Source organism: Panthera pardus, unplaced genomic scaffold (genome assembly GCF_024362965.1).
Source record: "Panthera pardus isolate Hobbes unplaced genomic scaffold, ASM2436296v1 HiC_scaffold_17, whole genome shotgun sequence".
NCBI lineage: Eukaryota > Metazoa > Chordata > Mammalia > Carnivora > Felidae > Panthera > Panthera pardus.
The window spans coordinates 52,065,009-52,091,720 of NW_026526732.1; the positions used below are offsets into that span (position 1 = coordinate 52,065,009).

The following is a 26,712-nucleotide window of genomic DNA, read 5'->3' on the forward strand; positions in this document are numbered from 1 at the left end:
TAAGATAAGGATTGAAAATTGACCATTGGATTTGGCAACATGGGGACCATGGTGTCTTTGATAAGAGCTATTTTGGAAGAGTAGTAAAAGTTTGATTGGAGCATATTGTATGAAACTATAATAATAAAGACACATGGGTATAGGGAAAAATAAATAGGTCACTGGAGCAGATTTAGAGAGCCCAGAACAAACCCACCCATAAATTGAAACTTCATAGATGACAGAGGTGGCAATGCAGAGATAGAAAATGCCATAAATGGTGCTGGACAACTTTTTATGTGTATGACAAAAGCCCCAGACTGGATCTCTATCTTAAACTAAATGATCTTTCAGTGGATTTAAGACCTAAATGAGAAAAGCCAAAAGCTATAACTTTGAGAAGAAAATAGAATATTTTGTGACCTCATGGTAAAGCAGAATTAAAAAAAAATTTTTTTTAATGTTTATTCATTTCAGAGGGGGGGTGGGTAGGGGCAGAGAGAGAGGGAGAGAGAGGGAGACACAGAATCCGAAGCAGGCTCCAGGTTCTGAGCCGTCTGCATAGAGCCTGTTGAGGGGCTGGAACCCATGAACCCTGAGATCATGATCTGAGGCCAGGTGGGATACTTAAACAACCGAGCCACCCAGGTGCCCCCGGTAAAGCAGAATTTTTTAAACAAGATACAAAACCACAAATTATAAAGGAACATATGTATGAATTTGACTTCATTAAGATAAAAAATACCACTTCTGATCATCGAAAACACCATAAATGGATTGAAAGTACAATTTCTCATAACACTTAACTGACAAAGGATAGGTATCCAGAATATACCAGTAGGTGAGGGAAGTATTTTGGGAGTGAGCTTTTCTCTCTTTTTCAAATCCTGCTCAAGTACAAGTTTCTTGTTGCCACTGTTCTGCTCGAGCCTCTGCCCAGAACGTTCTTTAGCCCTTTGGGTGACATAAAAGCTTTAACACAGCCCTGCCAGATCCTGTCACTTTTCGGGGCCATCAGAATCCGTTCTTTATGCTCTGCTCTTGGAGACTCTGTCCTGGCCCTCAAACTGTCGGCCTCGTCTGAGAGAGCGGTTTTTGTCCCAGGCGAGAGTGGAGTCCAGAAACGTTACATAGAAAAATCAAGTACCTGCAGTAGCCCCTTCCCGCAAGTCTGAGTGCCACGCTTGTGAGGCGTGTCTTTCCAAAGATGCTAGGTTCTTGCGGCCCCCAAACCTAACCCCGGTCTCTGCATTGCCTCCTCGGGCAGTCCCGAGGCACCGGCACGACCGAGAGAGACAGAGAGACAGAGAGAGAGGCGACCACGACGACGCGGTGAGTGTCCCACAGGAGGGAGGGAGGGCGCGGGCGCGACGGCGGGCCCCGGGACCACGGCGGCGGGGAGAAGCCAGAGGCTGCGCGGGCGGGGAGGGGGGAAGCGAGCCCGGCCCCGCGAGCCGCCCGCTGGCGCGCGGGGGACTGCCGGCGGGGCTGGCCCCCTGGGGCGCGGCGGGCCGGGGCGGAGCCGGGCGGGGCGGGGCGCGGTGCCCGCCGTCCCGGGCGCTCGGCGCGCTCGGAGTGTCCAGCTGGGGAGCGCAGCGCACGGCGGCACCATGAAGCCCCACAATTTGGAGTTGATTTTTGACCACGTGGGGCACTTCGGCAGGTAGGGAGTTGGAGGTGGGCAGGGGGGAGGGCGGCGGAGGGGAGCGGGAGCCACGTGGAGGGGGCGCCGGTGGGGTCTGTTTCTTTCCGTTGCGGTGGGGGGGTTCTCGCGCGGCGCTCCCGATACGGAAACCTCTCCCGCTCTTTTCGTGGGGTAGTCGGGAGACCCGCGTCCGGACTCCGGACCCAGGGCTGGGCTTGTCCTCTCGGACTCCGGCGCCGGGGTCTCCCCGACAGCGAGCAGCGGGGCGCTGGGACTGGCCTCCGGAGTGGTGGCTGCTGCGAGCAGGTGGGACCCGGGGCGCGCCCTCTGCGGGAGCCCAAGTCCGAGGTCGGGCCGGAGCGGCCGGCTCACACCAGTGGAGGAGTGCCTGCTCCTGGCGGCCCGTTTCTCCAGTCCGCCAAACCGGCTCCTCTTTCACTTCACCGGACGACTGCTGACCAGCTCTGCCCCGTAGGGTCTCCCTCTGTGCCTGGCAGGCAGGTATTGCCCCAGGAAAACCCGTTAGTCAGATTTTGTTGCCATTTATAGAAGCCTAAAGATGTGCCAGGTACATTGTGTCGGCTTGTTACACACGGAGTTTCATTTGATGCCTTTGCAAAGGAGGTGTTTGCATCCTTATTTTAATGATTGGGAAACTGAGGCTGGTAGGGCCAGGGTCCCACAGACGCCACACGCTGGGGCCCAGATTTAGCCACGTTGCACCCCCCTTTCATTCGTCAAATTAATTAAGACATTAAAATATTGCATTCATTCATTCATTCATTCATAGAGAAACGCTCCTCTCTGACCTAGAGGCTTTTGGGAGATGAGGCTGCTGGGTGAGGGGCTATACAGTAAGTATGACGATCAGAGGTTTGGAGCTAAGTCCTAGCCTGCTTCTTACCTCTAATATTCTGGTAATATTGTGCCTCAGTTTCCTATCCACAAAACAGGAATCACAATAATTCCTGCCTTACCTCCCAGGCTTGTAGTGAGGAGATGGTGTGGTGCTGTTTTCCAAGTCGGAAAGTTGCATAAATGTTGGTTATGATCCTGCGGGGCTGGAGGGAGAAGGCGGTTGAGCAGTCCTAGGAGGGGCAGGAGGTCCCAGCTCTCTCCTGCTTCCTCCTAATACCTGTGTTTCTTGAACACTGATCTGTGCCTGGCTCTGTCAGAAGCTTTTGGTACGGGCTACCTTCTTTCGTCTTCTCTACAGCTCCGTGAGATTGGTAGTATCACTCTCATTTTACACCTGAGAAAACTGGGGCTTGTGCGTACGTCACAGATCTGGTAATGGCAGGGCAGAATTGGATGTCGTTGGAAGTCATCAGTGCCCATAGCCCACGCTCTCAACCATGATGCTCTCCTGAGCACGGTTAGGTACCATCCCCAGGACTCCATCGGGCTCTTTATATATTACCTTGTTTTATCCTTCTTGAAGCAGAATAGCATGGGGAGTACAAGATCCGCTCTGGGGGTTGGATGTCTGAGTTCCAGTCCTGGCTCTACCACATACTGTGTGGTCTTCAACATTTCACTTACTACTTCCTCATCTGTGAAATGAGGGTAATTGTTACCCTCCAAATGCTTATTGTAAGGACTCCACATGCAGCCTCTCATTACATCCCTACAGTAACCCTATGAGGTAGGAAGTGCTAATACCATTCTTTCCAATTGTATTTTAGAGATTAACAAGGTCATTGTATCAGTTGGTGTTTGGCTAACAGAGATCCCTCAGTTGGAAGTTTGTCCCTCTCCAGTAACTATTCAGGGTAGGTTCTTCCCACGGGGTCATCCAGGGACCCAAGTGGGTGAGGCAGCCCTGTCATCCACAGCATGGGGCTCTCTCTCTCTGTGCTTGGGGCATCTGGTCCCATTGTCCTCACCTGCAGTGGTCAAACGGTCAAACGTAGCTCTCCATGGTGGGAAAAGGAGAGAGTGGATTTGGGGAGACAACTCTTAGCTGGCTACAATGATGTGTGCAAAAGTCTTAACATTCAGTAAGTTCTCAATAAATCGTGGTTATTATTGTTACCCGAGTCCCCATCCTGGTAGGAAGGGTTGGCTTGTGAAAGCAGCATGTAGCGAGGCAAGGGTAACAAGCATGCTTACAAAAGGTGAAAACAGTGTGACCATGGCATGGGATCCCCAATTTTCTCTGATATTTGCTGTAATTGTGCTTTTTTATTGTTTATAAATAGAAAGGGAGGTTATCGTGTTTCGTTATTTAGCCTTCTTTTAGGGAAACCTAGTGAAAGTGTTAAGTAGGGAACCTTAATTATCTTTCATTTAGCATTAATCATTTCTAAGGGGAGGAAGCACTATCCTAGTCACCTTTAAGAGAGGGAAGCAGGACACCTAAGAATTAAAAAGCAGTTCCTGGTCTTGTCCTGAAGCCATAACTTCAGGACATAAGTTTATGTCCTGAAGTTCCATAAACTTCATGGATTAACGCCCATGTGAGAGGGAAATGAGGAAGCATACTCAGGTATCTGTGCTGGGATAATCTCAGAACTGGTTCCCTGAGTTGTCTTGGCTTAAGGGGAAAAATAACTTAAAATACTAGAGTTGGAATGTGGAGCCTGTAGCTGATTTACACCTATGGACATAGGTAGTTTTGTTTTTTCAATATATGAACCTGCTTTGGCTCATCTTCTCTGACTTCACCTTATGAACATCGTAATAGCCAGCACTTCTGTGCACTAACAGTGTGCCATAGTGCTTTACATTAACTCTTTTCATTCCCTCAACAACCCACTTTTCAGATAAGGAAACTGAGGCACAGAAAGTTTAAGGATCTTGCCCATGGTCCCAGGTGGTAACAGACACAAGATTCAAACCTTAGTAATCTGGCTCTGGAGGCCATGCTCTTGACCACAGAGGGGTACCACCAGTTACGTTTCTTTATACAGAATGATATAAATCTAGGACTGAAGGTAATTTTCTTCACCTGTCACCCAGATTGCATGGGTCCATTTCTGGTCATCTTTGCTTTTCCTTGCCTCTGGGGTTTCTGCCTACTGTGTCTGTATGATTCTTTTTTTCCATTAGTGTGCCTCTTTAGCTGTGAACAGAGTGCTGTGTTATATCTATAAGTGTTATCCCAGAGGGTCCTCAGGTTGGGCAGATTGATAACACCTGTTGGACCGTAATCTTTGTAAGGGAGAGAGTGGTATGTCAGAATGCTAGATGCCTCAGGAAGTAGGGTCTCGTTTTTTCCAGAAGTTATCCTTGCAACGAGGCAAGGGAAATTTGAGTTGCAAGGATACTCAGGACCTTTCCAGCATGTAGAAAGCATATTTCTGTGAACCAACATGGGTTGTTTGGAAACTGCGAAGAGGCGTATTATTCCTAGAGTATAAAGTATGAGGGCGACAGAAGGGAGGTAAGTTCACAATCATATCTAAGAATATTTTTCTGTGGCATGCTGAGGAGTTCAGGTATTAGGAAGGTCACTTTGCAGAATGGAAGGTGCATTGGAGGGGCAGGAGTTTGGGGAGAGCCCAGAGAAGACCTAGGTAAGAGCCCAGGCGGGAGATAAGGAGGGGGAGTGTGAGCAGGGAGGACTGGACAGTTTTGACAGGAGGGATTGATGGGGCCTTCTGGTTATAAAGGACAAGTGGGCAAGATACCCCCATTCCATGCATCCTATTTCTGGTTTGTGCAGATGATGGTGTCCTAAACTCAGAAACAGTTACACTCCAGGTGGGACAGGCTTGGGGCTTGCATCAGTTTGAGAGTCTTGTGGGAATTCCAGGTTGAGCCATTTAACAGGCATTTGGATAAATGATGTATTGCTCAGGCAAGATGCCTCCTTGTCAGTATGGGTTGGGTGGCCATTCAGGGCTGAAGGCACAATGTGGACAGACTGGGTATGACTTGGTACCCATTCCAGTCAAGCCTCAGCAGGGCATTGCCGAGTACTTTTCCTGCTCTCTGGGTCTTGCAGATATAAAACGTTTAAATTGATATATTACATGTATACAGAAAAGTATGCACCATACTCTACAACCTGATGAATCATCATAAAGTGAACACCGCCAGACCACCCCTTCTCATGCCCTCTCTCAAGCAATATCCTCTCCCCTCCCCCAGCCACCACTGTCCTCATAGCTATGGTCACGGGTTAGTTTTGTCTGATTCTAAACTTAAATAAATGGAGTAAAAAATCATAGACTTTTGGTTGGGCTTCTTTTGTTCAACATCATATATGGGGGGGGGGGTCACCCACATTGAGCGCTATGGTAGTTTGTTGATTTTCACCAGCATACAGGATGTCATGACACGAATATTCCACAGTTCATTCACTCACTGTTAACAGACATTTATATTGTCTCCAGGTTGGGTTTATCACACATAGTTCCTCTCGTCTATGTATTTTAAGTCCTTGTGTATGCATTTCGTTGGGTACGTACCTGGGAGAGGAATCCCTCTGGCCAAGTGTGCATGTGGTCAGGTGCCAGACAGATGTGCAAAGCGGCTGTGGCAAATTACACCCTCACAAGCTGTTTAGGAGAGTCCCAGTGGCTCCACAACAACTGTTAAATATTTTCAACGTCAAATCTTGTATCAACAGATAATTCAACCGAAGATTTTGATTTCCCGGGGTGGTGTTTCTCATCTATGTCAGAGTCTCTTAGGAGGCGTTTTAAGCTTGTATAGAGTTCTGGATCCTACCTCAGACCTCCTGAACCACAATCACTAGGGGTGGGATAGAGAAGACAAATCCTAGTCTCAGAGGTTGCTGTGGTGGATGCTCTGTTGGTGTGTGTGTGTGTGTGTGTGTGTGTGTGTGTGTGTGTGTAGTTCTAGTGTTGACTGTGGGATTCAGGCTGGTTGGGGAAGGAATTGAAGCCAGGAAGGTGGCAATAAACTAAAGAAGCTGGTGGGATCCAAAGACTGGGCACCTGGATGGTGTTGGGGATGGGGTCAATGGGAAGGACTCGGGGATATGGGGGAGAGTGGGAGGTTACGGTCAGCAGAATGTGAACTTTTCAACGGTGGAGCCATTCCAGGGGAAGAAACTACTTAGGTACCAACCCAGATGCTAACGTGCGTGATCCAACATACAGTGTTAGTAGAATAGGCACAGTAACCCACCCAGACAGTGCCGAATAAGGTGTCCTGTATAGCACAAGCAGCAGGTGTAACCTGGATGAGGGAAATGGGGAGCCTCTGCTGTGCAAGAACAGCCACAGCCGAATCTAGAATCTGCCTGACAGAAGCAGAACCACTCAGATGGAATTGTCTAACAGGATCCTTCTATCCTGTTATCCATCATCCTTGCAGGCTGGAGAGGGCTTCCTGAGAAATTGCCGGGGAAGGAAGAAACACTTCCTGAATTCACAAGCCTGTTCCCTGGGGCAGGTGACCCACCAACCACGCCAGGTGCTCACAAGTAGCATAGTGTGTGCAGGCCAAGGGCAGAGCCTGACCCTGTGGCTCTCCAGTGATATCTAGTAGCCCATGCACGGGGGCTAGTGACCTGCAGGGGTGAGGGTTCAGGCACCACCATTTCAAGCTGTGATCTTAGCTTCTCGGGGTCTATTGAGTCACAGCAACTCAGGCTTGTCTTCCCAGCCTGCTGTTCCTACCCGGCCCCTCTGTATGGAATAGACCGAGGCAGATTTCTGATAGTTTTTCTTCGGGCAGGGGCGCCTTTTCTAGAAAAACAGAGCTGGCTCCTTTTAGCTGCAAGGACTCAGGCTTTAGCGCTCTAGGCTCTTTTCTTGGCTGCCCATCCCATACTCTGAGAATAGTATTTGTGTGTTCTCCCTCCCTTTCTGTTGCTAGAAAAAAGCCACTTGTTGCTTGCTTGCCTTTTGCTTTGTGTTTTTCTTTTCTGAACTAGCTGCTGGGGCCAGTGCCAAATACAGAGTTCAGCCTTGAAACCATGGCCAGCTCCAGCGTGTGGTGTCTTGATGGCCACAATATGTTACATTGATTCCATTTTACTTCTTTATCGACGTGGGTTTCTATGAGAAGTGAGGAACTGTGGCCACGTGCCAGCTTGGCAGTCATCCCCGAGGACTTGGGGACGTTGCCAGCTTGACAGCTTCACGGCACCACTTCTATGACTTTGCTTAGCGTTGCCACCTTGTGATAGTCTCCCAAGTGGGGTGTGTTCACCCCTCTGGTGGGCAAAGATGATTCTTTGGAGCACCATGAAAACACCTACTTTATACACGAATGTATACGTGTAAGTAAATATATATGACTTTATATTTCCATATGCATCATATGTATGTCACTGTAATCTGGGAATACGTGTATCCAGATATGCTCATTTTATACATCTGTGCCCACACACACATTCATTTTTTTTTGCTGGTGGAGAACCCAGTAAAAATTTTTTATACACTGGCCTCTTTTTTTTTTTTTTTAAGTTTATTTATTTAGAGAGAGCGTGTGCAGGGGAACGGCAGAGAGAAAGGAAGAGAGAGAATCCCTTGCGGGCTCTGTGCTGTCATCATGGAGCCTGACGCGGGGCTCAAACCCATGAACCATGAGATCATGGCCTGAGCTGAAATCAAGAGTCAGATGCTTAACTGACTGAGCCGCCCGGGCGCCCCCATACACTGGCCTCGTGAACACCTCTCCTTACCAGAGGTACTGAGTATGCATTAACCTCAGCACTGTCCCTTTTACCCGGAGGGATCCTATGACATTCTGTATACATTGCACAGCACACCATTCTGGGCACCACGGGATAGACTAACGTGATTGAAGCACCGTTCCTACCTTTGTGGGACTGTCGTTCAGCCTTTTGTGGGATTTTTTTGGTGGCTGTTGATTTGGTAGAGGAATAGAAAGCATTCACCTGGCGTTCGTTAAAAAGTACACGTATTGGGGCGCCTGGGTGGCTCAGTCGGTTAAGTGGCCGACTTCGGCTCAGGTCATGATCTCGCGGTCCGTGAGTTCGAGCCCTGCGTCCAGCTCTGTGCGGACAGCTCAGAGCCTGGAGCCTGTTTCAGATTCTGTGTCTCCCTCTCTCTGACCCTCCCCGTTCATGCTCTGTCTCTCTCTGTCTCAAAAATAAATAAACGTTAAAAAAAAAAATTAAAAAAAAAAAAGTACACGTATATAACAGAAGGTACTTCAGCTGTGTACGGTGGTCAGAGAAGGGAAAGAAAGAAATGGGGGAGGAGATGAGCAAACGAGAGATGGCAGAGCAGGGGAAGCAAATAGAAAGGGTGGACCTGAGAGAAGCAGCAGTGGGGGATAAGGAGGGGCCGGATGGAGGCGGTTAGCATGGAGGGAGCAGAGCCGTGGAGAGGAGGTGCTGCGGCAGGAACAGGTGAGGCCAGCAGTTGTCATGGTGTGAGACCTGCACATCTCTGGGTCTGCAAGATCCCAGCTGCTGTCATAGTAACACAGAGACATTAGTTGACTCGTTTAGTCTCACTCTCTCATGAAGGCACAGTGGAGTTTTCCAGAGGCTAGCCGACACGTGAGAATGCATCAGATGGAATGCAGACACTGGTATGAAAAACTAGCTGTCTTCCGTTAATCTAAATTTAAAATTTTTTAATGTTAATTTATTTGAGAGAGAGGGAGAGAGAGAGGAAGAGAGAGAGAGACACACAGAATCCGAAGCAAGTTCCAGGCTCTGAGCTGTCAGAACAGAGCCCAACATGGGGCTCGAACTCACAAACTGTGAGATCATGACCCGAGCCAAGTCGGACACTTGCTTAATGGACTGAGCCACCCGGGCACCCCATTAATCTAAATCTTAAATGTAAAACAACACCATGCTGCTCACTAGTTTTGTTTCATTTTGTTTTGAAAACTATGGCTATATGTTCTTTAACGGCTTATTCCTGTTATGTTTAAGTGGATGAATAAATGTTAAAAATTTTCTCCTTTTTAATTTCTAATACATACTGACGACTCACATAAAGAAAAGACCCTTGGGACCCTCAACACTTTTAAGGACACAAAGGCTCCTGAGAACAAAACATTTGAGAACAAGTGAGCTACAGGAGGGTCAGAAATGCCTTCCAGATAGAAGGCACACCAGGACCAGGGCGGTGGGCAGCTCCGAAAAGCAGGCAGGGAGATAAAGATTGTATGTATCAACAGTGCAGTTTGGCTCAGTGTGATCTGACAGGACCTATTTTCTACTTCCTGTTATAACGGTTTTACAGTAATGTTCCTCGTTGTCCGAACTGATCATTTTAAAATTGAATATTGAAACCACCTGCCCAAAGGGGGCTGTTCTATCTTGATTCCAGGGGTCTGAAATTAATGGGGAAATCCACATTTTATACATTTTACCCTGCCGTCCTATGGGCACAGTTGTCCTTGTGAGACGATTTTTACTTCGGAGAATATGTCACTGCTTGTTGGTTTGAGTCTGTAAATTTGGAGACTTTACATTTACTTTTAAATTTTGAATAAATAATTTTTGGATCATTTTAGATTTACAGAAGAGTTGCAAAGATAGTTCCTGTATGTCCCTCACCCAGTTCTCCCCATTGTTAACGTCTTACATCACCACGGCATATTTGGCAAAGTAGGAAGCTGACATTAGTATATTACTATCAACTAGACTCCAGGCTTTCACCAGTTTTCCCACTCACATTCTCTTCCTGTTGCAGGATCTAATCCAGGGTATGACACCGCATTTAGTTGATAAGTTATTCCAGTCTCCTCTGGTCTGTGGTAGTTTCTCAGTCTCTCCTTGTTTTGTTTTTAATGACCTTGGTGGTCTTTAGGCATATTGGCCTGGAAACCTGTAGAATGTCCTACAATCTGGGATTTTTTACTGTTTTTCTCCTGGATAGACTGGGATTATGGCTTTTGGGAGATGTCGCCGAGGTGTGAAGTGCTTGATGATCACATCATATGAGGAGGTACATGATATCCACATAGCATCATTGGGGGTATTAACCTTCAACATTTGGTTAAGATAGGATTTACCTGATTTCTCCCACTGTAAAGTTACTATTCTTTCCTTTTTCCTTCTTTGTTTTTTTTGTTTTGAGAGAGAGAGTGTGTGTGCGTGAGAGGAGGAGAGGGGAAGGAGAGAGAGAGAATCCTAAGCAGGCTCCACGCTCAGCTCAGAGCTCCACACAGGGCTCAATCCTATGACCCCAGGATCATGACCTGAGCTGAAATCGAGAGTCCCATGCTCAACTGACTGAGCCATCAAGACACTCCCCCTTTTTTTCCTATCATATTCTTTGGAAAGGAGTCACTGTGTCTTAGACTGCCCTTCAGGAGTAAAGGGTAGGAATGAAACTCCATCTCCCATAGAGGGGGAATATCTGCAGATAGTACTTGGAATTCTACTAGAAGAAAGATTAGTTTCATCTCTCGTTTGTACTTGTTTGTTCAACCATTTATTTATACCAAGTGGTATATTTATCAAGATTCTCCAGAAAAACACAATCGATGGGATATATAAATAGAGAGACATAGATGTAGATAAGAGGAGATCTATTACAGGAATTGGCTCACACAATTATAGAAGTGAGAAGTCCCACAGTGTGCTGTGTGCAAGCCAGAGACCTGGGAAAACCAATGGTGCAATTCAGTCCCAGTCCCAAGGTCTGAGAACCACAGGGTTGATGGTGTAAGCCCCAGGCAGAGTCTGAACCAGGAGCACGGGGGCACGAGATGTCTGAGGGCATGATAACATGGAGGTCTCAGTCCACGCAAAGAAAGTGAATTAGTACTTCCTTGGCTTTTTTGTTCTCTTCAGGTTCTCAACAGGTTGGGTGATGCCCACCCACATTGGTGAAGATGATGTTTACTCAGTTTACAGGTTCAAATGCCAGTCTCGTCTGGAGATCCCTCACAGACGCACGCAGATATAATGTTTTACCAACTGTCTGGGCATCCCCTTGGCCCAGTCAAGTTGATTCATAAAATTAACCATCATAGGTTCACCCCTTGTCAACTTGCAACCCATATGGATCTCTTTACACCAAACTTGATCTCTAAATAAAGACAATAACAAGGTCCTAATTCCACCCAACATGATACAACTATCCAACATACAACTAAATACACTAATCCCTTTCCCAGAAGGGGACATAAAGTCCTTGGATGATGCTTACTCTTTTTTTGATATCCTGTAACTTAAATATTATGGTGTAAAACTATTTAAATACTTATATGTCAATACATCTTATGTTATATGAGGAGACAATAAGGAAGAAAACAAAGATATTTGCTTAATATGTGTCTATATATACATAAGCATTCATAACAAAATAAAGAAGAAATACTCGCAGTGCCTGGTGGCTCAGTTGGTTAAGTGTCAGACTCTTGATATCAGCTTGGGTCGTGATCTTGCGGTCATGGGTTTGAGCCCCACACTGGGCTCTGTGCTGATAGTGCAGAGCCTGCTTGAGATTCTCTTTCTCCCTCTCTGTCCTCCCCTCCCCCACTGACACACACACTGTCTCTCTCTCAAAAAATAAACTTTTTTTTTTAGAGAAGAAATACTCATGATAATTACAGCCCTTGTTTCTATAACTGGTCATGTGGTTGTAGGTGGTATTTAGTATAACTACCTTCTTTTCAGGACCCATTCTCTATTCCCTTTGCCTTAAGCAAGAACCTCAGTTGCCTGTGGACCTTTACCTGATAAAGTGACCCACCCTTTAATCCTTGAAGAGTCTGGGCCATTAATATTCCTGCCTGGATTGGGTTGTTGTAATTTCCCATTGACCTAATTCACAGGGCATGGTAATGCTAAGGAGATACCCTAAGGAATCTCCTGTATTGCAGACATACTCTTTCTTACCTCCATCGTGGAGTCAATTTCCCCTTGATATTCAGGATCCTTCACCCCAGCCAACACTGTAACTCCCTGCTTTGCCTTTTGATTCAGACGCCTGAGGAACCCAAAGTGGTCAGGCAACAGTCTTTATTTCCAGGTCAGTGGAATCGCTGTTGTGTCCCCTGGTGGCAGTATTCTTCCCTCTGGAACTAAGATCTTGAGGCTAGCAGAGCGTAAGATTATGGGAACAGGAAGCGAAAATTTTGTTAGGAGATCGCTAGGTGTAAAAGTGAGTGCTACAGCCCTCATTTCCACGCCTCGATTCCTGGACCCGTGAGTGCTGACTATTTGAGAAATAGCACCATATATTGGACACTGATTTGGGGCATATGCAAAGAGGCCAATTAGGCATTGTCATTCAGCTGCTCACAGGATGAGGTTCTGTGTTTGATTTTGGGGCCTGTGGCTACAGGAGATAAGGATCTCTTTCAAGATACACCTTAGAAATTCTTAGGTTGTTTAGGCATTGCTTGAGCTGGGGATTCAAATTCATTGAGCTCATCTGTTTTCTTTCGTTAATTTATCCAACGACAATAGGAGCAACCAACCAATGCCATTACATTTCTTTAGTTTTCAAAAAATGGTTGAAATTTTCAAATACAGAGTCACTTAGCCCCTTGCTTCTTCTAAGTGGTTGATTATGAGCGTCCAACACAGATATTTTGTGTATTTCTCTAAACAGTGCACACCACGGATTATCAGTGTTCTCTACTGCTGGAAATAGCCATTAGTGCTTTTCAATCTAATCAGATTAGACAACCAATTCCAGAAACCCCAGTACCAATTCAGAAAGCTCATTCTTAAAATTCTGTTCCTTTAGAACTACTTTCAGTACCAAAACCTGTAGTCATCAAGATCTCCTAGAAAAACAGAACAAATAGGACATATATAGAGATGTAGATAAGAGATTTATTGTAAGAATTTGTTCACACAGTTATGGAGACAGTCAAGTCCCACAATGTGCTGTCTGTTGGCTGGAGATCCAGGAAAGCTGGTGGCGTATTTGTGAGGTCTAAGTCTGAAGGCCTGAAAATTGGGGGGCTGATGATGTAAGTCCTGGTTCAGATGCTGGCAGGCTGGGTTCGAGGACCCAGAAGGGGTCCCACAGGATCAGCCAGGAAGGTCCTTGTCTGTGCACAGGATAGAAATCAAACTCGAGCCAGCAGGAGGTGAAAGCAGAGTTTATTCAAAGTATAGAGAGACTGCCAGTACAGACAGAGCTTCTGGAAGACTCAGAAAGGAAAGGAGGAAGTCTTGTATTTGTTCGGGGTCTGGGGGGTTTTATTGAGGATCGTGACCTGGTGTATGTGTCCTCTCAGGCATCCAGGACTCAGAACAAAGATGAGGGCCCAAGTGCTATTGCTTGGAGCCAGGGGGCCTTGGCGTCGAGATGTCTAGTGCTGGTGGTCTGGAATATGTATATGACAGCTTCATTGGTCATTCTCACCTGGTCCTTCCTTAGATGTTATCCATTCTGAAGAAATCATTAACTCCTCGTACCTTACAAGGAGGACATACACTGTTTGCATTCTGAGGCATGTGTAAAGTGGGGGGTGCAGGTGCTAGCAAGAATAGAAGCAGGAAAAGGAGCAAAAGACAGGTTTTTATGGAGTCTTCAATTTCCCTGTATCAGCCTGAGTCCAAAAGCCTGAGAACCAGGGATGCCAATGTCTAAGAGTAGGAGTAGATGGATCAAATTTGCCCTGCCTCCACCTTTTGTTCTTATTCAGGTCCTCCCTGGATTGGATGATGCCCGCCCACTGATGAGGGCCCTCTTCTTCACTCAGTCTACCGATTCAAATGCTAATCCATCCAGAGACAACCTCATAGACAGATCCAGAAATCATGTTTACCAGCCCAGTCATGTTGACATAAAATTAAACATCACAGTATAGACTTGTATATTTATTTTATACGTTGGGATATACCATGCTATTTATTTTGTTGCTCAAATTGTTTCAACCTTGCCCATTTGGGAGGTTTTTCAGATTGGTTCCTGTGTCCCTTTAACATGCCCCCATCATTTTGTATTTTGAGCGCTTCCTTACTTTCTGATACCGCAAGCATACCTAAAGCATTAGGCATGTTTTTCGTTTTCCCTGACTTGGTCTTAAATGAGCCATTTTTCCTGGTTTCTTTTATTGAAGGATGGTATTTAGAAAACAAGATCTGGGCACTGGGTGTGCTTGTTGCTGTTGAGATGTTGATGCAGGCTGGCTGGGTTTGAGGACCAGCCAAAAGGGTCCTTGGCTTCGTGGAGAATACAAATCAAATGTGAGCCAAGAGGAAGTGAGGACAGAGTTTATCGAAGACCTAGAGAGAGCAGATATAGACAGAGCATCTGGGAGACTCCGAAAGGAAAGGAGACTGAGTTCCATATTTGCTTGGAGTCTGGGGTTTTTATTGGGGACAGTGGTCTGGTGCACGTGTCTTCTCAAGCATCCAGGACCAAAGACGAGTGTTCAGGTGTTCTCCATAGGTCACTTACGACCTGGAGCCATGTGTCTTGATGAGTTAGTGGTCTTGGTCCTACCTGGTCACTCCCTTGATGCTATCTCCCGTGCTGGAAGACTCCAAAGAAATCATTAACTCCCTGGCCTTTACAAGGAGGACATATATTACCTGTTCTATAAGGCATGTGTAAGGTGGGGGTATAGGTCCTAGTAAGAATAGAAACAGTAAAAGGAGCAAAAAAAAAGCAGTCCCTTTAGTTTCCCTGTCTCAGTGTCATTGCTTCTAGGCCCTCCTACCAGACAGAGCTATGTGTATATACTAACATGTTATGTATATGTATATATTACATATCTATAATTATTTCTGTATTTATTCATCTATATATATATTAAGCTAACCATGATGAACACCCTTCATATTTGCTTATAGTCTTTTTTGGCCTGTAGGTTGGATATAATAACTTGCTTTTCTTCTCTTTGCAGATTTCAGATATTCCTCTATTTTATATGTGCTTTCCAGAACATCTCTTGTGGTATCCACTACTTGGCTTCTGTGTTCATGACAGTGTCCCCCTACCATACCTGCAGGCCCCCAGGCAACGTGAGTCGGGTTCTTTTCCACAATATCTCTAGTTGGAGGTTGGAGGACATCTGGATCCTGTTTTTCACAGGCCACGAAGATCACATTATAGTGCAGCTACAGAACGGTGAGGTCTGGGAGCTCACAAGTTGTCACAGATTCCGGAGGGATGACAAATCTGGTTTGAACTATGATTACAGTGGCCGTAAGAGTAGCTTTCCTTGCATGGATGGCTATGTCTATGACAAGAGCAAGTGGGACAGCACCGTGGTGACTCAGTGGGATCTGGTCTGTAACCGAGAATGGTTCGCAAAGGTGATCCAGCCTGTGTTTATGGTGGGAGTCCTGCTGGGAGCGATGATTTTTGGCTACCTTTCTGACAGGTAAAATGAAATATTTAAGTTTGTTGCATCAGGGTTCATTTTCCTATCTGGTTTTCTTAAAGGTCAAGGAATTATGTTCAAAGCTTTAGTCATTTTCATAACTCCTATCTAAATACCTGCCTCTTTGCTGATCTGTTATTTAGAGGCACACAAAAAACCATAGTGTTAGAGGATGGGTTTTGAAGACAGTCTGCCTGGGTTCAGACCCTGGTTCTACCACTTATTAGCCATGAGCCCTAGGCAAATTGCATAACCTGTGTTTCAGAAAGTAGTCTATAAGCTGGTGATGAAAATAATAGCACTCACTTCAAAGGGTTATTGCAAAAATAGTAAAAAAAGTACCTTGGACATATAACCACTCAATAAATACTGGTTACTATTTGAATATCAACATATATATATCTGTATCTATCTATCTATCTATCTATCTATCTATCTAATTTTCTAAAAATAAACTTGTTTTTTAAGAAGTGTAGCCTAGTTCTAAGCAATAATATCTATGAAATTGTGGGTTTGATACACCAGCCATATTTTCTTAAAAAAACACACACACATTAAAATGAATACATAGCCCTTAAATAAGGCAAAGTTCATCTCTGTGTGGACAAGGACTGTACTTAAAGTACCTGTGCTAAAGCACAGAAATGAACTTCTCTGGTCCCCATAGTTGTGAGTTTTACAGCCATATGCTGGGCCCTGGGAACCTGAGGACAACAGCTTAGGTCCACATCCCACCCTTGGGATGTGCTAGTCTAATGGGACTGACAAACATGTCCAAAATAAAATGATAGGGCTTTGTTGTGGCCGGGGCCATAGGAGAAGTGAGAACAAATGGAGGCAAAATCTATGGAAGCCTAAAGGGAGGAGTGCCTAGGTCTTCCCACCCCTAACCCTATCCCAGGAGGTGGCATTTGAATAATGAAATTAAGGCAGAAGTGGAGTCTAGTTATTATTTGGTGGATGAAGTTATGTTACTATGTTTAAGAATCTTCTATTCCAGGGGTACCTGGGTGGCTCAGTCGGTTGAGCATCCGACTTCAGCTCAGGTCATGATCTCGCGGTCTATGGGTTTGAGCCCTGCGTTAGGCTCTGTGCTGACAGCACAGAGCCTGGAGCCTGCTTCAGATTCTGTCTCCCTCTCTCTCTGCCCCTCCCCCATTCATGCTCTGTCTTTCTCTCTCTCTGTCAAAAATAAATACACATTAAAAAAAAATTTTTTAAAAGAATCTTCTATTCCAGGGCACCTGGGTGGCTCAGTCAGGTAAGTGTCTGACTTCAGCTTAGATCATGATCTTGCAGTTTGCAAGTTCGAGCCCCACATTGGGTTCTCTGCTGATAGCACAGAGCCTGCTTCAGATCCTCTGTCCCCTTCTCTCTCTGCCCCTCCCCTGCTGGTTATCTCTCTCTCTCTCTCAAAATAAATAAATAAATAAATAAATAAATAAATAAACTTAAAAAAAGCATTAAAAAAGAATCTTCTGTTTCATAACCATCTTCCTGGAATGTGGAAATTAGGTCCGTCAAAGCCAAAAACATGATTAAAAGGCACCATGAGTGAGAGTCAGTAGAAGCAATAGGCCCCCAAAGCAGACCTTCTGCACAAAGAAGAATTGAAATACTGGAATTGTCAGGCACAGATAAAAATTCACTATGCTTACTGCTGTTAAACAAATAGAAGACAAGCCTGAAATTATTAGTAAAAATCTGGAAATTGTATTTTATTTTTGTTTTTTAAATATTTATTTATTTAGAGAGCGAGCATGCACACACGAGTGGGAGAGGGGCAGTGAGCGAGAGGAGAGAGAGAATCCTAAGTAGGCTCTACACTGTCAGCACAGAGCCTGACACGGGCTCTGTATTTTATTTATTTATTTATTTATTTATTTATTTATTTATTTATTTATTTAAGTAAGCTCTTTGCCTAACATGGAGCTCAAACTCATGACCCCAAGATCAAGAGTTGCATGTTCCACTGCCTAAACCAGCCAGGTGTCCCTGCAAATTATATTTTAAAATGACATAAAATTGAAGAATAACTACCTAGAACATCTAGGAAAAAAAACCATAATAAGTGACAAATTCCTGGGCAGTTTTAGCAACCTATTACATATAACTAGAGAAAGAATGAGTAAAATTGATAAGAGCTCAGAAAAAATTATCAACAGTAAACATCAGAGAGACAGTTGGAAAATATGAGAAATTAAAATTCATGAAGGCAGAGGGATAAGGTCTGAAATATACTTAATATTGGAAACTTACCAGGGACGCCTAGGTGGCTTAGTTGGTTAAGCCTCCGACTCTTGATTTCCACTCAGGTCATGATCTCACGGTTTGTGGGATCAAGCTCGGTGTCCTGCTTGGGATTCTCTCTCTCCCTCTCTCTCTGCCTGTCCCCAGCTTGCATGCTCTCTCTCATAAATAAACATTAAAAAAATAATAATTAGTGGAATTTACCACATTAATAGATTAGAAGACAAAATTCCTATTATCCACTTAATGAATACAGGAAAAACATTTGATAAATTTCAAAATCCATTCATGATAAAAACTAAAAGTGGAAGAATGTCCTTAACCCAATTACAGGTGTCTACAAAGAGATCTACCATGAACATCTTAACTGTGAAATATTGAAAGCTTTCCCTTGGAATCAGGAATACATAAGGATGTATGAAACACTGCTTCTGCTTAGTATTATACTGGATATCCTATTACTGTAAAGCAAAACAGAGAAATAAAAGAGAGAGGGAGAAGCAGGGGTGGGGGGAGGGGGAAGGCATAAATGGAAAGAAAGAAGACAAAAAAGTCATTATTTTTAGCCATTACAATTCTGTATGAAGAAAATCCAGCAGAAGAATTATTGGAATTAATGAGCATTTAATGATGTTGCTGGATAGGTTATCAATATATATAAATTAATTATGTTTATATCTACTAGTAACAAATATAAAAATTAAAAAATGCCATTACAGAGCCCAGAAATAAAGTCACACTTATATGGTCAATTAATCTATAGCAAAGGAGGCAAGAATCTAAAATAGGTAAAAGACAATCTATTCAATAAATCGTGCTGGGAAAACTGGACAAGAATGGAACTGGACCATTTTCTTACATCGTACACAAAAATAAACTCAAAATGGATTAAAAACCTGAATATGAGACCTAAAACCATAAAACTCCTAGAAGAACACATTGACAGTAATCTCATTGACATTGGCCTAAGCAACATTTTTCTAGAAATGTCTCCTCAGGCAAGGGAAACAAAAGCAAAAATAAACTATGAGGACTACACCAAAATAAAGAGCTTTTGTGCAACAAAGGAAACCATCAACAAAAGGAAGAAGATATTTGCTAATGATATATCCAATGAGGGAATAATATCCAAAGGGTATAAAGAACTTAGGCAACTCAACACCAGAAAAAACCCTCCAATCTGATTAAAAAATGAACAGAAGATATGAATAGATGTTTTCCCAGAGAAGACAGGCAGATGGCCAACAGACACATGGAAAGATGCTCAACAGCACTAAATGTGAATCAAAACCACAAGAGTTGAGCATCTGACTCTTGGTTTGGCTCAGGTCATGATCCTGGGGTGGTGGGGTCGAGCTCCACCTTGGGCTCTGTGCTGCCTGGTTGGGATTCTCTCTGTCTCTCTGCCCTACTTGCTCTCTCTCTCTCTCTCTCTAAAATAATGAAAAAAAAAATAGCTCACTTTTATGGACCATTCACTATGAGCTATTTTAAATGTCTTGTGTATTATCTCATGTAATTACTTAAAAAAGTCTGTGAGGTAAACATCATTGGCCCTATTTTAAATACCAGTGCGGAAAAGGAAGGACAGAAGGTCAACTTGGAAAGTAAAGCAGCGGAGCTGGGATTTGAACCCAGGCCCGGGCACCTAACTACTATATTGTATTGTCTCTTCCTTTCTGCCACGAGACCCCAGAGGATGGTCAGAAAAGGCTGCACCTTTGACCTGGCTTTTAAACACACAATGGGGAAGGCTTTCTAAGGGAGAAGGAACAACTTCATGTCTTGAGAGAGGCTGGCACATTCAGGGAATTGTGAGGAGGTCAGTTTGGCAGAAGCATAGGATGGATAAACCAAGTGATGCAAAACCGCATCTGGGATTGTTTTATTTCTGGGCAGTGTGGGGGGGTACACTGGTGTGATGTTAGGAGGACTGGGTGGGAGGCCCTGAGGATGAGGGCTGTAGAAAATGGTGAAGGTCTGAATGAAAGCAGGAGGGGCAGAGAGGGAAGGATGGACACATATTGAGGAGGTATGTATGTATGTATGTATTTTGAGAGAGAGAGAGAGAGAAAGAGCACAAATGAGCAAGGGGCAGAGAGAGAGAAGGAAGCCCAGGAGGGGCAGAGGGGGAGAGAGAGAGAGAGAAGCAGGGCCCATCCGAAGCAGGGTTCACCCGAAGCGGGGCTCGTGCTCACCTGAAGCGGGGCACGAGCTCACCCAATCCAGACTGAATCATGATCTGAGCTGAAGTCAGATGCTTAATGACTGAGCCACCCAGGCGCCTGAGAAGGCATTTCGAAACTGACATAATTTGGTGGACTTTAGGAAATGCCAGCATGGAGACAGGTAGGCCACCAGGGTGATATGAGCCAAACCTGGAGAGTGGGGTTCTACAAGCTGACGGAGAGCAGTTCCTCAGGAGTGGGTGTGGCCGGTGGCACTAGAGAAGGTAAGCAAATAAGGACTGAGAGAGGCAACCTGGAGGTCCCTGGTGACTGGAGAGCTAATCTCAGAAAATCCAGTTGCAACCTGATGGTCATGGCTAAGGAAATGTAGGAGTTGAGGAAGTAGATATTCCTTTCAGAGATGCCATCAGTAGAGGAAATGCAAGGTGCAATGAGGCCGAAGGAGTGATGGGATCCAGCGGTTCTTGTCTTTGGTTGGAAAAGACTTAAACTGAAAGGGAAGAGTCAGAGGAGAGAGAAACATAGAGGAAAAAAAGTAATTGTTAGAATAAGTTCTCAGAGGAGGTGGGAAGAGGCATGATCCAGTTCAAAGATTGCAAAATGGTATTTGGAGAGAAAAGTGTGTGTGTCCCTGGAGAGGAGAGAAGAAGAGAAAGCTGAACACAGATTCAGGTTGTGTTGACAAGTGGGCAGAAGAGGAGGTTGTGGGGCTTTCTCTTTGATGGTCTCTGTTCTCTGCAGGAGATGGGTGGTGGAGACATTGTGGGTGGTCGAGGAAGTTGATTGGGGACGGGTAAAAGGTTTGAAACTGCATTCAGGGCTCAGATGAGATTGAAGCACATGCACGTGTAGGACCAACCATCCCTACTAGTGTGTGGGGGGAGCAGAGAAGGCTGAGCGTGTACAGAGGACAGTGTTTATTTGCTTACATATCCTCTGTTCTACCAGGCAAACGTGTTGGTTGGAATCTCAGGACTATATTCTTTTGCCTTAAAATTATCTGTCAGGGAGAAAATATTTGTAAATCATGTATCTAATAGGAGTCCAGTATTCCAAATATATAAAGAACTCTTACAACTCAACAATAAAAAGACAAATAACCCAGTTTAAGAATGGGCAAAGGATTTGGATAGATATTTCTTTTTTTTTTTTTAATTTAATGTTTTTATTTATTTTTGAGACAGAGAGAGACAGAGTATGAGTGGGGGAGGGGCAGAGAGAGAGGGAGACACAGAATCCGAAGCAAGCTCCAGGCTCTGAGCTGTCAGCACAGAACCCGATGCGGGGCTCGAACTCACAGACCGCGAGATCATGACCTGAGCCAAAGTCGAATGCGCAACCGACTGAGCCACCCAGGCGCCCCAACAGATGTTTCTTTAAAGAATATATGCAAATGGCCAATAAGCACATATAAAAATGCTCAACATCATTAATCATTAAGGAAAATGTCAATCAAAACCACGATGCGATATCCTTGCACACGCACTAGGATGGCTGTAATCAAAAAGACAACGGGGCACCTGGGTGTCTCAGTCAGTTGAGTGTCTGACTCTTGATTTCAGCTCAGGTCATGATCCCAGGGTTGTGGGATCAAGTCCCAAATCAGGCTCCACAATGTGGAGCCTGCTTAGGATACTCTCTCTCTCTCTCTCCCTTTCTCCCCACTGCTCCTCTCCCCTGCTCACCCGCATTCTCTCTCTCTCACTTAAAAAAAAAAAAAGACAGACAATAATAGACAAGTGTTGTTGAGGATGTGGGGAAATTGGTCCCCTTATACATTGTTGGTAGGACTGTAAAAATAGGGCCGCCACTTTGGAAAACAGTTTGGCACTTCCTCAAATGTTAAACAAAGAGTTGTCATATGATCCAGAAACTCCACTCCTAGGTATACACCCAAGGGAAAACAAGTTCACACAAAATCTTGCTCACAAACGGTCGTGGCAGCATTATGCCCAATTGCCAAAAAGTGGAAACAGTCCCAACTGTCCATCAGCTGACGAATAGATAAACAAAATGTGATACAGCCATAAAGGATTATTTAGACACAAAAAGGAACGAAGTACTGAGACATGCTACATCACAGACGAAACTTGAGGACACAATGCTAAGTAAGAGCAGCTGGACACAGCAGGTCACCTATTGTATGACTCTGTTAATGTAAAATGTCCAGAACAGGCAACTCTGCAGAGAAAGAAAGTAGGTTGGTGGTTGTCAGGGACTGGAGGGAGCAGAGAGGGCAGAATGATGGTTCCTGGGTGCAGAGTTTCTTTTTGGAGTGATGAAAATGTCCTGGAATTAGTAATGAGAGTTGCACAACTTTTTGAACATACTAAAAGCCACTGAATTATATACTTTAAAAGATTGGATTTTATGTGAAGTATATCTCAATTTTTAAAAACCTGTCGGGAATATGATTTGTTTGCTTTTTAGACAAAGAAATGCCCCTCCCAATTATGAAAATAATAGGGCAGGTAAGCACCTTATTCTTAGGAGCAGAATGTGGCAAGAGCTCTGTTTTTAGAGGGGCCTGGCAAGAGCTGACTTACCCCTGTGGGCACAGCCAGCCTGACACGGAAGATGATCCGACAGATCCGAGAGCAGAAGTCCTCTGAGCGAAAGGACACATCCTCCCCACTCTCCCTCGCCAATCCTGGGTTAGGAGGTCCTCTGGGCATCACCCAGGGTGATCATGTATGTATATGAGCGGCTTAGGTAGAGGCCTCCCCACTGAAGACCGGCCTCTTGAAGAAATCCTGCGTTAACTCGTGATTTCCCCCAAATGAATGGATGGATGACAACAATCAATACAGAAGCTATTGAACACATAGATCACGCTCACTTTCATGAACTGGAGTGGATGTTTAAACTCTGATAACCATACCTTGCTGCTTCTGCTGTGTGCTTCTTATTTTTCAGGATAGGAAGACGATTTGTCTTGTGGGCCACAAGCACTGGCATATTTTTATTTGGCCTTGCAGCGGCGTTCTCATTCGATTATTACAGCTTCATGATCGCACGCTTTCTTCTCGCTATGGTGAGTTGTGGGGGGCGCTTTTCTTAAACCTCTAATTCTACTGCAGTATTTTCATATTAAACCTTACTCTCTCTGAGTGTGGGTCCTTTAGAATGTGGTGAGAGAGATCCGGGCCTGATCTTTGTTCATTCCACTGAGAAGTCTTTCTGCAGAATAGTAGTGCTCTGTGTTTGAATGAAACTCATTAAAATGAAAAATGGTTGCTTACTAGGCAGAACCTTTTTGTTTGACTCCATGCCTGGCACATGACCCACATTCCATGACTACTAAGGCATTATTTTATTTCTGAGCAATTTTATCGGCCTGGTCAGGGCCTGCACACATGGGCCAAACAGACATTTAAGGTGTAAACAAAGTCGTTTGTGTAATGCACAGTAGGAATGAAAACCAGAGGCATTTGGCTTTTCTGTTATGAGGAACAGGGACGTATAGTTTGAATATCCGCTTTGTCTTATTTGGGCAAACATGTTGTCCTCTTTGAGCCGTAGTTGCTAATCTATAAACTGTAGAAAATAATACCTGCTTCACTGGTATTGATAACTGGTTGTGATCAGGATTCAACGAGATTAAAGAAAACTTCCACAGTGTGGCAGCTGTCACGAAACAGGCCTTCCTTCTGGTAGCGACTATTGTAGGAAGTGGACCAGCCAGTGAGGAAGCGTCCCCACACTTGGTGAGGCTTCCAGACAGGTTCCCCAGCTGCCAAATGACAGCAGCAGCGACTCTATTTGGAGGTCACTGGTCAAGGATAATGATGTGAAGTTACCGTCTGTGGGAGGAACATGTGGCCTTGCTGAACACAGAGGTGGGGGTGCATCCCCTCTCACCAGGGTATATGAGCTAAGGGTCCAGCGAGAAGCCAAGGACTTTGGTCTCAGAAGAGGTCACTGCAGCCCCTCACGGAGCAAGGTGCTGTGTTCAGTTTCGGTGTCTTCACTGATGGCTGGAAAGCGTTCCTAGGAAGCCACACAGATGGCCAAGGGTAGGGACGATGCATAAAAAGAGAAACATTTAGGAGAATGGGAGGTGTAGCACCTTTAAAAAAAGTAATTATATATATATTTAGGAACGTAAAGAGTGTTTAATACAAAAGGTAACAACAGCAGTCTGTCTCCACTGAGGGCAGAGTAAGAGGAAATGGCCCTGTAACTGATGAGATTTGATAAGAGGCCTTTTGGTGGGACTGATGGTTCCAGAGGCACAGGTATGGGAGAGGGTGAAGGTCCTCTTTTGGAGGACGTTCTGAAAATAGCTATTTCAGTCTTGCAAATAAAGTGTTTGTTTTCAGAGCTGAGAAAACAAGCCACTCATTGAATGCATTTGTAAAATGTGACCTTAAGTTTCTGCGGCTCTTGTCTTTGATTTTCACACAAAATGTTGTTGTGGTTGAATTCTGAGTAGGGAAGATGCAGACAGACCAATTTACTCACCACATTTATTGATCTGCCCACAGAATGTAATGCTAAGTAAGCAGACCAGGCCATTTCAGTAACCCTACAGTGTGGTGGGAAGGCAAGACACTGAGGGGCCATCTTCAAAAATACAATGTTGACAATGGAGGCTCGACAATGGAGTGGTTTAAGTTGGGGTGGGGCAGGGGGAGCAGTGGAGAGTCTGGAGAGTCAGGGCTTTTTAGTTCTGAGGGACCGGTAAGAGAAGAATGTTCCAGGTAGACGCAGCAAGTGAGAAGGCCCCAAGTTGAGAAGGAATGAAAGGTCCAGACGTCTGGAGAGTAGAGAGGAGGTGAAATACCTTGATGAGGCTGAAGGGGAGGGAGATGGTTAGGCAGAGGCTTAGAAGGTGATCAAGAGTTTGCTTGACTTCTTAAGGGCTGTGAGAATCTCCTGAAGGGGTTCAGGTGTGGTGAAGTGACCATTCTGGCTGCTCTGTGGGGGTAGATGTGAAGAACAGAGTGTTACTAGTGGAGGTGACAGGTGTGAAGGGATCCAAGCAGTCTTTGGGGATAATATAGGCAGTTGTGTACAGATTGTCTGAACCCAATGACAGAAGTAACCAATAGGAAGTGGGAGTGGACTCAAGAATTAATATGGAAAAAAAAAAACTTGTCATGGACTGATGTTACTGCTTAACTTAATGGAGAAATTTATAGTATTTTACAATGATCACAATCTTTGTTTGGGTACCGTAACAGCAACAAACATTTACCAAACAACGAGACTCTTGGATGTGGGAGTCCTCATTATCAGGGTTCATCGTCTGAGTGTTGCAATTATGAGGCTGTATGGAGAAATGAAGGCTGTTGTCACAAAAATATTAAACTGAACTTTAATGCGGAGGCCCCACTAAGCACACCCCTACTTACTACTATTGTCATCCTGTCACAGGAAATTGCTTGTAGGTTAGTTAGCCTCTTTGTGACTCTCTGATGCCAGGTGAAATTGCAGGTCTTACAAAGGATGTTTGATTACAAAATGTCTTTGAAAACGATGGGGGAAAACTGAATCCTACCCAAATCCCTTGGCCAGTTGGGATGTGACTGAGATAGACAAGTTAACTTATGAAGAAACTGACGTCCACAGGATGATGACATGATGAGCCTTCAAAAGAGTATGATTTGAATATCAAAGGATTAGGAGATGCCTTTGGCTTTCGAATAATTTTGCAAAAATTAACTTTATGATTTGTGTTATAAAAGTCAAATGTGAAATAATCCTGTAGGAAAAATTCTAATCCTTTCGTCATGCCTCCCACAAAAAAAAAATCCATCATTTGATTTGTTCTTTGTTTACTCCAGGAATGACCACATAATATTATTATAGTCTAATTTTTGATAAAGATAGGCTTAATTTCAAAATAATTTTCCCTGATTTTTAAAATTGTAGTTTCCCATTCCCACCAACAGTGCACATAACATAAAATTTCCTATCTTAATCATTTTTAGGTATACATTTAGGGTCATATTAAGTATATTCATGTTGTGGTACAATCAAAACCACTATCCATCTCCAGAACTCTTTTCATTTTGCAAAAATTGAAACTCTTATACCCATTAAACAGTAAGTCATTTCCTCTTCCACCCAGCCCCTGACGACCACCATTCTACATCCATGAAATCTACATGATTTCGACTATACTAGGTACCTTATATAAGTGGAATCATACAGTATTTTATCTTTTTGTGATTGACTTATTTTACTTAATATAATGTCCTTAAAGTTCATGCATGTTGTAGCCTGTGTCAGAATTTCCTTCCTTTTTGAGGCTGAATGATATTCTATTGTATATACCACATTTTGCTTATCTATTCATCTGTCGATGGATGCTTGGCTTGCTTCTACATTTTAGCCATTGTGAATAATGCTGTTACCAACATGGGTGTGCACATATTTCTTTGAGATCTTGCTTCCAGTTATTTTGGGCATGTATCCAAGGTAGGGCTGCTGGAT

At 44.4% G+C, this 26,712-nt stretch overlaps 1 protein-coding gene across 3 annotated transcripts in view; it reads left to right on the forward strand.

Annotated features, from left to right (window-relative positions):
* The first annotated feature begins 1,530 nt into the window (after positions 1-1,530).
* SLC22A16 (solute carrier family 22 member 16) overlaps positions 1,531-26,712 on the forward strand; it is a 41,366-nt gene continuing 16,184 nt past the window's right edge. Inside the window, exons 1-3 of one of the 3 annotated variants that reach the window (XM_019443086.2) lie at positions 1,531-1,642; positions 15,353-15,832; positions 23,188-23,305. In XM_019443086.2, coding sequence (XP_019298631.2) covers positions 1,590-1,642; positions 15,353-15,832; positions 23,188-23,305 — 651 coding nt within the window. In that variant the 5' untranslated portion in view covers positions 1,531-1,589. Of the gene's footprint in view, positions 1,643-2,858; positions 3,397-9,529; positions 10,480-15,352; positions 15,833-23,187; positions 23,306-26,712 lie in introns of those variants that run through there. The other 2 variants (XM_019443089.2, XM_019443087.2) reach the window with 2 other exon arrangements.